Source organism: Streptopelia decaocto (genome assembly GCF_964273445.1).
Source record: "Streptopelia decaocto genome assembly, chromosome: 22".
NCBI classification, from domain to species: Eukaryota; Metazoa; Chordata; class Aves; order Columbiformes; family Columbidae; genus Streptopelia; species Streptopelia decaocto.
The window spans coordinates 5378074-5390434 of record NC_138677.1 but is presented as its reverse complement, the minus strand read 5'-3'; the positions used below and the strand labels follow the sequence as shown (position 1 = coordinate 5390434).

At 47.0% G+C, this 12361-nt stretch overlaps 2 protein-coding genes across 2 annotated transcripts; both read left to right on the top strand.

The window, feature by feature from the left end:
* Nucleotides 1-1021: 1021 nt before the first annotated feature.
* Nucleotides 1022-5819, top strand: LOC309448870 (keratin, type I cytoskeletal 19-like; the record flags this gene model as incomplete). The annotated part of the gene is made up of 8 exons (XM_082070715.1): nucleotides 1022-1765; nucleotides 2395-2477; nucleotides 2867-3023; nucleotides 3473-3634; nucleotides 3997-4122; nucleotides 4232-4458; nucleotides 4801-5156; nucleotides 5566-5819. The coding sequence occupies 8 exons, from the start codon at nucleotides 1022-1024 to the stop codon at nucleotides 5571-5573; spliced, it is 1863 nt and encodes a 620-aa protein (XP_081926841.1). The 3' UTR covers nucleotides 5574-5819.
* Nucleotides 5820-8231: 2412 nt separating this feature from the next.
* LOC309449065 (keratin, type I cytoskeletal 42-like) lies at nucleotides 8232-10780 on the top strand (the record flags this gene model as incomplete). The annotated part of the gene is made up of 6 exons (XM_082070976.1): nucleotides 8232-8690; nucleotides 9443-9525; nucleotides 9667-9823; nucleotides 9972-10133; nucleotides 10303-10428; nucleotides 10523-10780. The coding sequence occupies 6 exons, from the start codon at nucleotides 8232-8234 to the stop codon at nucleotides 10778-10780; spliced, it is 1245 nt and encodes a 414-aa protein (XP_081927102.1).
* Nucleotides 10781-12361: the final 1581 nt, after the last annotated feature.

Below are 12361 nucleotides of genomic sequence, written 5' to 3'. Positions count from 1 at the left end.
TTGATCAAACTCAGACTCTTTAGATCTTTCAGAAACACGCAATTCTGTGTTCAGATGCTCTGTGGAACCTCAACGCCAACGACTGAGCCCGAAACCCATTCACAAGTCCCTCTTGGGCAAACTGCTGGGGATCAACGCAAGACTGAATTATGGAGTAATTTCTTTTGGGCTCTGTCTCAACAGTCTGATTTCAACCGATTTGTGCAAAAAGCCTTTCAGCTTTTCTCTCAAAATACTATTACAGAGCCTCAAGGATCTCTGCATTAAGAGCAGTATATATAATTCTCTGCCACAGTAACAATAGAGAGAATGAGCCATTTTATATTAAACCACAAAGTGTCTTCCCACACAGGAGTTTGTAGGTCATTGTCTGCATTAATGCAGCTTTTAATAGTGCTACAATTGATGTCATAATACAACTAAAGTATCCTTAACCTTCCTACATTTTACCTCAACAGCTCTTTGGTGAAAAACACCCAGCATTTTTTTTTCTCTTAGATTCCTATGACTTTGCCATCTAGCGTGCTGCATTATCACTTTGAGATTTGGGTCTTTTCTTCTTTATTTTAGAGAAAAGCCAAGAACAAAGATTCTCTCTGTATAGTTCCATCAGGTGCACATTATCTCAACATTTGCTTCATCAGGATTCTGTACAAAGTGGCTTTTCCATCATAAAGCAGATCCAGGTTGCAGGAGGCAGAAGTCTACCTGTTTCAGAAAAAGCTACATGAAAAGAATGCCACCCAAGAGAAATGAAATGTTCGGTCTTAAACAAACACCATAAACCCAGCAATGGGCTAGATTGCCGGAGATATCGGCATAAAAATATTGTTCAGCAAATTATTCTTGGCACAAACAACAAGGTTGGTAAATGCCCCGGGAGAAGGAAACACCCTGATGGTGACACCCATTGTCAAATGTATAAATAGAGAGAGCTGGGGATGAAAATTTGCAGTCCTGAATCTTATCAGGCTGTGCAGCTAAGCTTGGGATTGTGGTTTGACTCTGACCCCCTGCCACTATGAGCTGTGGCACCAAATCCTCATCTAGTATCACTAGAATGAGCAGCGGAGGCGGTGGTGGTGGTGGTGGTGGTGGTTGCGGCAGCGGTGGAGGTGGTGGCGGTGGCGGAGGGGGCAGCAGCTGCGGAGTCCGTAAATCTGGTGGATACTCCTCGGTGTCCACTAGAAGATACACCTCGTCTGGAGGAAGCGGAGGCTTTTCTGGGAGAAGCTTTGGTGGAGGAGCTTCCAGGAGCAGCTATGGAGGCGGCTTTAGCAGCGGCAGCTGCGGAAGGATTAGCCATGGGAGCTACGGGAGAATGGGTGGTGGGAGTTATGGAGGAGGAATGAGCTGTGGAAGCATGGGAGGAGGATTTGGATCAGGCGGAGGTGGTTTTGGGGGAATGGGAGGTGGTTATGGAGCTGGCCTCGGCGGAGGGAGCTTTGGCGGTGGTGGATATGGCGGAGGTGGATTTAGTGGGTTTGGGGGCAGTGGTGGCTTTGGGGGTAGTGGTGGCTTTGGTGGAGGTAGTTTTGGTGGAGTAGGGTTTGGTGAAGAGGGCGGTTTGCTCTCCACAAATGAGAAGCTGACCATGCAGAACCTCAACGATCGCCTGGCTTCTTACATGGATAAAGTGCGACACTTGGAGGAGGAAAATACTCAACTTGAGCACTTGATCAGGGAGTGGTACAAAAATCAAGGTCCCAGTGGCACCAGGGACTACAGCCACTACTACAGAACAATTGATGAACTCCAAAACCAGGTATGATACAATTTGACTGACTTTGAATAGATTCTTATTAGAACGGCACCTGCCTCCTGCAGCACGACGTCCCCATTTGGGATGATCCGTTCCCCCCTGTGTTTTAGCCTGAAAGCGGAGTGGCGTGGGGACAAAGTTGGTTCTTCTCTGTCATGGGTGCTCTGCACCTTTTGGCGCGGTGTTTGGTGCGATGGCAGCATTGCCACTGCAATGTTTGGTGCTGCTACTGCCCATACTGATTGCATCTTTTTTTTGAATAGACATGCAATCCAATTCTAGCCCTCAGCCATTTAATAGTCCCATATCTCCAGCACTAATATGGTTGTTGCCAAATGCAATGGGAATTATGTTGTCCCACTGTTTTTGCAGTGTGGCGTTTATTCAGCTATTCTTTCCAATGAGGTATTGCATTTTTAATGGATGTTTGTAAACCAAAATTGACAGCAACGGCGCTTCAACTGGAAGCAATACACTCTTCTTGCTATATGTAGCTCCTGCAGCACTAGTCAGGCTTGACATTACCATGAAGATACTCCGCAATGTGTTTCTGCACAGGTTTTCCTTCCCTCTGTCTGTGTGTCAGCCTGGAAAGACACCTGAGCGAATAACATCTGCCCTCTCGTTTTCAGATTGTGGGTGCAAACGTGGACCTCAACAAGATCCTTCTTGACATCGACAACACCAGAATGACAGTGGATGATTTCCGACTGAAGTGAGTCTTGTCCTCCTGTCCCATTCCATCTCGCCTCCCTTTACCCCCACGAGTTCATATTGCAAATTAACCTTTGTAGATGCTACGGCCTCTCGGCTCCCATGACAGAAGATATAATTGTTGGGAAAAGCATTCTGAGAATTATTTTGTTAGTTTTTCATTATTGTTTTTCTCCAGACAAGTTATTGAAGAGTGCTCATTCTAAGTTTCTTTGTCCTTGCATGTAGATTTATAAGCATAGTCCTCATCATATAAATCTCATAGACAGAAATTCTACTGAAATCAAACAAATTATTGGAGATGGAAAGAGAATTAGGTTCTTTCTTTTAAGAACTGAGCAGTGGGATTAAAGACCAAAGATACATTGATCTTTCTTGTCTGTGGTTTAGATATGAAACTGAATACACTCTGCACCAGAGTGTGGCAAGTGACATTAATGGATTACGTCCCCTCTTGGATCAACTGACTCTGGCCAGATCTGACTTGGAGACACAGTTTGAGTCCCTAAAAGAGGAGCTGATCTATCTTAAGAAGAACCATGAAGAGGTAAGTTTCTCCACACTTTAAAATAATAACTCAGGAGAACTCAGCACTCAGAGAATTTCCTGTGGATTTCTTCCACCAGCAGCAACAGGATTTTGGCCGGTGGTGACACAATGTGACACACTCTGGCTTTGATTTTCGGGAGGATGTAGCATCCATAGCTGACCACAGCTGATGCAGTAGGACATCCAGCTCAGCATGTGGCAAAAGGAGCCCAGGAACATAAGTGGCTGTCAGTACAAAGTGAGGAACTCAGGGAGGGAAATCATACAGAATATATGGAGAAATTATTCCCTTTCACGGCAAGGGCAGACGAGACCCCTTTGCAGGGGCAAATCCTCTCTGAGGATTTGTGTCCCTTTCTTTTCCTTTATTTGAAACTATTACACGTCTTTTTGCCTTCACCCTTTGAGAACCTGGTGAATCTTTTCTTTTTCTTTTATTTTGTTTAGGAAATGAAAGGACTGCAAACACAATCTGGTGGTGATGTTAATGTGGAGGTCAACGCTACTCCTGGTGTTAATTTGACGGAAAAATTAAATGAGATGCGCCGTGAATACGAACAGCTTATTGAGAACAACCGGAGAGAGGTGGAAAGCTGGTATGAAACCAAGGTAAAGCACGGATTTTGTTCTTTTACCAAATCTTTCACAAAGAACTGGACCTATTTACATCCAGGAGAGGAAAAGCAACATATCACATGGTATTTAAGGGATATTAAATTTAAAGGACTTTAAGAAGTTTACAGTAACAGGTCAGTTCTGGAGTATTAAGTTTATGTGGTAAAGAATGTAGAATCTCTGGGTTCCAGTAGCAAGTGGATTACACAGTGTGAGTTGGTAGAGAGGCACGTGGGACACAGTCCACATCACATCTGTCTTTGTTCTTATTAATTGTTTTCTCAATGCTTTTATGACAACCCCACAATGTTTTCTTATTATCAAAAATGCCTCAAGTCTCTATGTGAATTTTCCAGATGGAAGAAGTTAATCAACAAGTCCACTCAAGTGGTCAGGAGATACAATCAAGCAACCAACAGATCTCGGAGCTGAGACGTGAACTCCAGAGCCTGGAAATTGAGCTGCAGTCACAGTTCAGCATGGTAAGTGTGGGCATTTGCTTCTGCTTCACCTGTGACACGTGTCACAAGAAGGAAGGAATGGTGACACACCACATTGCCATAAACCTTCTGTTTGGTTTTCCATTTGCAGGCAGACTCTTTGCAGTCCAACCTGGAGGACACAGAACGTCGCTACAACATGCAGCTGCAGCAGATCCAGAGCATGATCAGCCCCTTGGAGGAGGAGCTGGCCAGTATCCGCTGCGAGATGGAGAATCAGAACCAGGAGTACAAGATGCTCCTGGGCATCAAGACCCGCCTGGAGCAGGAGATCGCTCAGTACCGGGCGCTGCTGGAGGAGGGGCAGCACGACCTCGTGTATGTATCTGCTACAAGAACACAGCATTATGTGAAAGCTGGGGTTGCTAGATCAGTCCAATTTGGAGTGCGGTAACACCATGCACCGAAAAAGAAGCAAGGCTAAATCTTGCAAGAAATGTCTGGGCAGAATGTGGGGAAAGCAAGAACTCTTGCATTCAAGCTGAAAATGAAAGAGAGGTTGATTTTTGGCACTGCATCAGTTGTCTTGCTGATCTGTGCCAGGTTCTGAAGAGAAGTACAGATGAGAGCAGCACAGGCAGTGCCTGTAAATAGATTTCAGTCTGAAAGCAAACCCACGTTTGATTAACTTTTCTTCTCCTTCTTCCTCTCTCCTTGCAGAATCCCAGGAGGAGGATTGGGAGGAGGCATGGGAGGTGGTAGAGGAGGAGGTGGTGGCTATTCTTCTGGAGGAGGAAGAGGAGGAGGAGGAGGTGGTAGCTCCGGTGGTGGCTACGGAGGTGGTGGAATGTCCTCCGGCAGTGGAATAGGAGGAGGCAGCGGTGGTGGAGGAATGGGAGGAGGAAGCTTCGGAGGAGGAGGAGGAAGCAGCGGCGGCTCCAGTGTTGTTGCTGGAGGAGGAGGAGGAGGAGGAGGCACAGGATGCGGAGGAAGAACCTCAGGAGGTGTCAGCAGTTCCCACTCCTACTCTTCATCTTCCCATTCTCAGTCCTGCAGGAGCGGTGGTGGAAGCCAAGGTGAGAATTGTTGTATGGTCACACTGTTCTCAGTCCCATCCTTAGTCATTTATACACTATATCAACACCCTCTTCCAGAGGGAAACAGTACCCAGGATAAAGTAAAATTTCTGGAAAGTGTTAGATTTACTTTTATTAAGAATTCTTTCCTATTTGTGTGCAAAGGATCAACTCTGCTTAAGAAACACACATTCAATTTCTATTCAGTTTTGTGGGCGACATCAGCTAATCATATAGTAAAAACCTGAGCCATTTTTCTTCATCTCTCTCATTCTCTGCAGAACTTCATAAAAACTGCTGCTTTTGGAGGCCTTATGGTCACCTATCACACAAACAAGTTTATTTTCTGTTTGGTCAGTGATTCAGCGCCAGTACTGCAGCAATTAATTCTTTCCTTATTTCCAAACAGGATATTGAACACCTTTGGACTAAAAATCTGAGGATCCTGCAGCCCAAGACCTTTCAAACAGTAACTGGCCCAAATCCCTACATTCCCCACGCAATGTCCCGAGCAAAGACGGATGTTTTACCAGCTCCTCGGTGTTGCTGATGCCGTCCAAGCCACTCAGATGCCACCTGCCCACCCACACACGCCCCGCGCTGCTTCTGCTCCAACACTCTGCGGCTTCAGTCACTGGCGCTTGAGCTACTCGCTTTCCAGATTCAACCTGTTGGTTACTCAGGTTGTTCTGTATCAGGAAAATGTCGCTAATAAAACTTCATTTCTGTTCAATGCAACCACAATCCCGTTTGGAGGGTTTTTTTTCCATTCTGCAGGTGTAAACACTTCAAAAGAAAACTCAAAGCCATGCCAGCACATGCCCTTGGGTAGGAAAGATGGTGATGGTGAAGTTTTTAAACAGGACACACAGAAATCCGGGCTGCAAAGGCTGGCAGAGCATCCTGGGTAAACGAGGGGCCGCAATTACCCCGAGCCGCACAAGTGAGGGTGGATTTCACTTGAACTTGAACTTGCAGCCGAGGTGCTGGTGCTCAGGGAGCACCTCTAGTGGTGAACAAACAGCCAAAGCAAACGTGGGTTTGTGGCAGAGGAGCTGGCACCACCGATTAAGGGTGAAACAAATCGACACATCAGGGTGTGGATCGGGAGAACAGATGCAAAATTTATCCCCAGAAACACAGGTCACGTTGCCATGAGAACTTTCTCAACACTTGGAAACCATTCAGGGAGACAGAAACACTTGAGCGACCCCAAAGCCAAGTCCGGTTTCGTTTGCGTTGTGCTTGCGTGAACTTTGCAGACTTGTTAAACTGACTTTGTGTGACACGAACACTTCCAGCGACACACAACAGAAAGAAGGAGATTCTATTTCTTTGATTTAGATACTTGTTCTACACACATCATACAGAAAGAGCAGTGATGTTGACATCCAGTGGTGTGTGGGTTATTTCAAAGTAACCAACTGTGCTTACACCAGGGCCCTCTAGAGGGTATTGTTACCTCTTGCACCTCCTGTGTTAAAACTACCTCCACAGGTGTCAATCTACACTTTAAATTAAGAGTATTTCTTTCCCTCTCGGAATTTCCTGGCTGCCCAAGAGGCACTAAGTGTTGGGCACCAAGGAAATTACACGCTGTCCTCAAGTTCCAACAACCCTCCTGCCTCTGCTGGGCACCTTCAGCTGGAAGGTGACTCAAGCCCTTCTCACTCTTCTTTTGCTAATTTTAAGGAGTTTATTTCTTCTTCTGTATTATGGAACCTCTTCCTAAAATACTTCCAGATTGAATTCCCCCCTCACTGTGGATAAGGTGGTTTTGGGATGGAAATTCACAGCAGGTTCCATCAGCTCCTTGTGCTTCCTTTGTATTGCGAAGTCACTACCATTTCTGTGGGAGCTTTTGTGCTGGTATTTAATGCACACCTGGAAACCCCAGAATTTGTTTCTGTTCAAGGTTTTTCTGAGTTTCACAGAAGCTTGACTAGTAAAGATGGAAAAAGCAACTCATTGACCATCCCATATTGCACAGGCGGTGGAAAAATATACACAATTGTTTCTGACTCCGTGTTTTGTGTTGCAAGACACTCTCTCACCGCTGGCAAATACAATTCACTGTAATGAGTTCAGATAATGATTATATTTTTTACGATCTAATCTTTGGTGCTGTATCGTTTCATCAAACATTTTTGGCTGCGTTATATAATTCAAGGGCATAGTCTGAGAAGTGACTGGTTTTAATGTGATTATAAAAATATGAAATGTCAAACCTTTGTCCTCTCACTTTCCTCTAGGTCCATTTAAAACAGTTAAAATAAAACTTCAAAATGTTTGACAGCAAAGTTATAATATACTTTCCTTTGTACAATATTACTTTTGTGTCTGTCACCCAGTTTTCTTCAACAATAAAAATGATGCAATAACCACCCTGCACTTTCAGAAAACCTTAAATACCAGCAGGACCTTCCTCAGAATAATCAGTGACAACAGAGTAAAAGACTCAGTGTATGAGTTCTCGTCTATAACAGGCATGGGAACGCAGTTCTAAATATTAGTAATTGAATGCAGTAAATGTAAGTAGATTTCTAAATAGCTAATGTAAATTTTGAAAAAATTAACGAATAAAGAGTCCCTTAGAGGTTGCTGGTCTTACGAATCATTGTCTGTGATCACAGGAGGAAAACGAAACCTGAAATACCAAATTTCGCCACACAGAAGACGAGGAGACAGACAACCAAGGTGGAGTCTTCCTTAACGCCTATTACCAGTGATATACTGCCAGATTAATAGAAGCTATGAGATACATTATCCAACAAACTATCCAACAAAGAGACGCCCACATAAAATTATAGTACATGCTTTGTATGAATCAACACAGACATACTTGAACACAATGGTAATGCGTTTTCCTAAGCACAGACAAAATTCCCTTAGCACATCACTTTTGGCAGGAGCACCAGGGCTGGCAAAGCCCATGGGAAGCTGGACTGCTGGGAGGTGACACCCACCCGCAGGTATAAAGAGCCACCAGCGAGGACAGAAGCTCCACTTGGATTTGCAGTTCCAAGCTGTGCCGTGGGCTTTGCATTTGGGGCTGCTGACCTGATTCGTGACACCATGAGCTGCAGCATCAAGAGAACGTCCAGCACCTCTTACCGGAGCGGCGGAGGCGCAGGGGGCTGCGCTGGCGGCAGCGGCAGGAGTTCCTCCGTCTCCTGCCGGCGATACGCCTCCTCGGTCATAGGCGGTGGGAGCTACGGGGGGGGAGCTTGCAGCATCGGCTACGGAGGAGGCATGAGCGCCGGCAGCCTTGCCGGTGGCTTTGCCGGTGGCTTTGGTAGTGGCTTTGGTGGTGGCTTTGGTGCTGGAGGGGACGTCCTCTTGAGCGGCAATGAGAAGGTCACCATGCAGAACCTCAATGACCGCCTGGCTGCTTATCTGGACAAAGTGCGCAGGTTGGAGGAGGAAAACGCTCAGCTCGAGCTCCACATCCGCGAGTGGTACAGGAAACAAGCGCCCAGCGTCTCCAAGGACTACACCTCCTACTACCAGACCATCGAGCAACTCCAAAATCAGGTAGGACAGCCCTATCTATCGTGTTCTCATCTCCCTCACGCTATTCCCACCTGGAAGGGGTTCCTCTGCCATCTGGCTCCAAGGGGGTGGGAAGGAGCTGCTGGACACCTTGCTGGTGGCACCACAGGAAGAGACCTGCTGAGCTGCACCTCCCACCTCCAAGCACCCCACAAGTGAAAGGGACGTGCACTGGGGACACAGCCGAGGCACCAGGGAGGGCTCCACCAGCCCCAAACTTGCTGCCACACGCAACTGAAACCCCATGGTGCACAGGTGGCTCCAAACCAGCCAGCTGTGGTTTACATTTTCTCTGGGGAACAAAAAGCCACAAAACCAAAGCACCTGGACTGCAAGATCTGAACTCCCTTTGTCTCCACACACTCCCACATATTCCAGATGGAAGGACCAAGGGCTTCCCTTACAACCATAGGTACCAAGAAAATAGAATAAGCAGACTGTGAAGAAGTACATTGCAGGAAAAGGGGGGAATACATTCCTTGAGATACATGGAGAACTCTCTCTAACTTGAGAAAGAGAAGCAAAGAGTAGGGATTTGGGGGGATGGTATCTAATAGCCTGAGTTTCCTTGGAAGGTAACTTTGGAGCATGACCCTCTCATATGGCTCCTGCATTACCGCAGGAAACAATGCCAAGACCCGCAACAAAGTCCTACCAAAGATTTGGGTCTCCTTTCTTCTTGTCTTAAATGTCTTGAACACAGAAAGACTCCTCTCCAACTTGCTCTTTTTCAGATCATTTCTGCCACTGTGGACAATAACCGACTGCTTCTGGACATCGATAACAGCAAGATGACTGCTGAGGACTTCCGAATGAAGTGAGTACCACTCTGTGAACCTTGCGTGTCTTTCAGGTCCTGCTCATCATCTCAGAAGACAAGGCAGTACTGCCCTGAGTGCTGTTACTGAGTCTTCATCAACTCATCTCCCTGTTTCTGTCTCTCTTTTCTGTGATACAGGTACGAGAACGAGCTGGTCATCCGTCAGACTGTGGAGTCTGATATCAATGGCTTGAGAAATCTCCTGGATGACTTGACTCTGGTTAGATCTTCACTGGAATCTGAGCTGGAGTCCTTGAAGGATGAGCTGATTGCTCTTAAGAGAAACCATGAGGAGGTACGATCCCATGATGTCCACCACACAGCACTTGGATTCTTCAGAGTCCCCCAAGTTACATATCAAGTCCTTTTAGCCTTTGTACCTTGATCTGCCCACTGTCCCCAAGACAAGAAATGACCCGGGCTCTTTGTTTCTCCCTTTGCAGGAGCTCAGGCAGCTCCAGTCTCAAACTACGGGTGATGTGAGTGTGGAGGTCAATGCTGCCCCTGGCCAAGACTTGACCAAGGTCCTGAATGACCTGAGGAACGAGTACGAGCAGATCATCGAGAAGAACCGCAGAGAGGTTGAGCAGTGGTATGAAGTCAAGGTACGGAGCAATGCACCAGGTGGGGGCTCCTCCTGGGGAAAAGCACAGACACCCTGCGACGGGGTGTGCAAAGCCCTTGCTAAAGGGAGATCTTCATTCTCAGCCAGCAAATCTGCTCCCTGAGGGTATTTTATAACTCACAAAATGTCTTGGGCTTTGACTTGTACAGATTGAAGAAGTCAATCGCCAGGTCACCTCGAGCAGCCAGGACATGCAGACCAGCAGCCACCAGCTCACGGAACTGAAACGCGAAACGCAGAACCTGGAGATCGAACTGCAGGCGCAGCTCAGCACGGTACCCGGGGCAGCAGCGCCGAGGGCACGTCCCTCCTCGCCAGGGGCAGCGAGGGGAGAGCCCTGCTCCTCAACTCCCGCATCTCCCCTTGCAGAAATCCTCCCTGGAAAACTCCTTGGCAGAAACCGAATCGCGCTACGCCTTCCTGCTGCAGCAGATCCAGGCGCAGATTAACTGTGTGGAGGAGGAGCTGGCCAGTATCCGCTGCGAGATGGAGAGTCAGAACCAGGAGTACAAGATGCTCCTGGGCATCAAGACCCGCCTGGAGCAGGAGATCGCTCAGTACCGGGCGCTGCTGCAGGAGGGGCAGCAAGACATCGCGTACGTATTCCATATTAGAGCAAGGGAATAAAAAGAAACCCTTGTGTACTTAATTGCTTGTCCATGGAGCTACATCAACATCTTTTTGACTGAATATCCGGTGGTTAGGGGTTTTTTGGTGCATTAATTACTCTTCTTTTACAGTGCCGCCCAAGCAGCTTTCCAAGGAGGTGGTAAATCCTCCCACTCATTTTCTTCTACTTCCTACTCTCATGCCCAGTGTGGCGAAGTGGCAGGTAAGAAAACTCTTTGTAAGGTTATCTTTATTAGTGGGCTACATCTACCCCAATGACTACAATATATTTTGTCAGAAAATGGTTTTGGGCTGGGCAAGATTCCCAGGTCCAGTAGCACAGAGGTGAGAGAATCTCATTGACTATGTCACAGTGGAATATGGGTTTAAAATATATTAAGCATTACCCTTCCTTCTACTTACATATAAAACACCGATTATAAACTCTACAGGATAGGATATGGGTTTTTTCTCATTGGAATAGAAAACGAAATACAGTTCTAAGAAAGTGCCCAGGGTATTGCTGGGTTTGGAGCCTCTGAGCGTCTCCCATGGCTCTCTTGCTAACACAGCGTGTTAGGGGAAAGAAACCAGCCCAGCAGGAAAGAGCCAGTGTTCCCGAAAGGCAACAATCTGCTCTGTCTTTACACAGGACAGCCCCGAGGGTGCTAGAGCACCAGCAATGACGCTGGTGTCCCCCAGCCGGGACACATTGAGCGCGGACAGCGAGAGTCGGAACCAAGCGCTTCTGCAGCGCCGCCAATGCGACTGGACCAGCCTGGAAGGAGCATCTGGTCCCTGCCCCGTCATCCCCCCGCCAGCCTGCAATGCTTGTCTTACTCAACTTGTCTCTGTCAACTCGTTGTTTAAGGGCTTAAATTCTACCGATAACCTTGCCTCTAATAAATCTTTACTTCTGCAATGCAAATAAAATCAGCGTGTCTGAGAAATTTAATTTAACAAACTTTGAATGGGTGTTTATCAAGCTAGCCAATCAAACACAGGTTGTCCCGTTGCACTTTGTAAGAGTCTCAGAACAACTTATTTTGCACTGAGAAAACAGACACCATGCCGAGATCATATCACTGAGGAAAGGGAGATGTCACCAAGGTGAGCGTGGCGGAGTGAAGTGTGACATTCCCAGCCCTGCCTGTGGGAACTGCCAGTCGGGTGGGACTCCAGAACCCTCTGCTCCGGAGCCAGAGGTACAGGGCTGAGAACACAAATCCATTCTTGACACAGTTTTTCTTCTTCCCGTGAAACTACGAACCACTTACCGTGTTGTTTTCTAATGGCTGCTAATGGATTGTTCCCTGGCCCTTTGGCTCGCTGCTTTTTACTAAAGACTCTCCGAATGATGGGAGTGAAAGGAGAAAGAAAATACCAATGACAGGCAACTCTCTGAAGACCAATTAACTGTTAATGAACTTAACTGTGCTCAGTGCCACTGCTATGACAAACCTGAGTCCATTAATCCTTGGCTTTCCTCAGCCCGTCTCAGCTGTGGAAGGTGTGACTCAGTGGGGGCTGTTCCAGCACATACGGGTTTCTTGACATCAAGGATTTCTACACCTTTGGCTATGTCAAGAAATCCGTAGT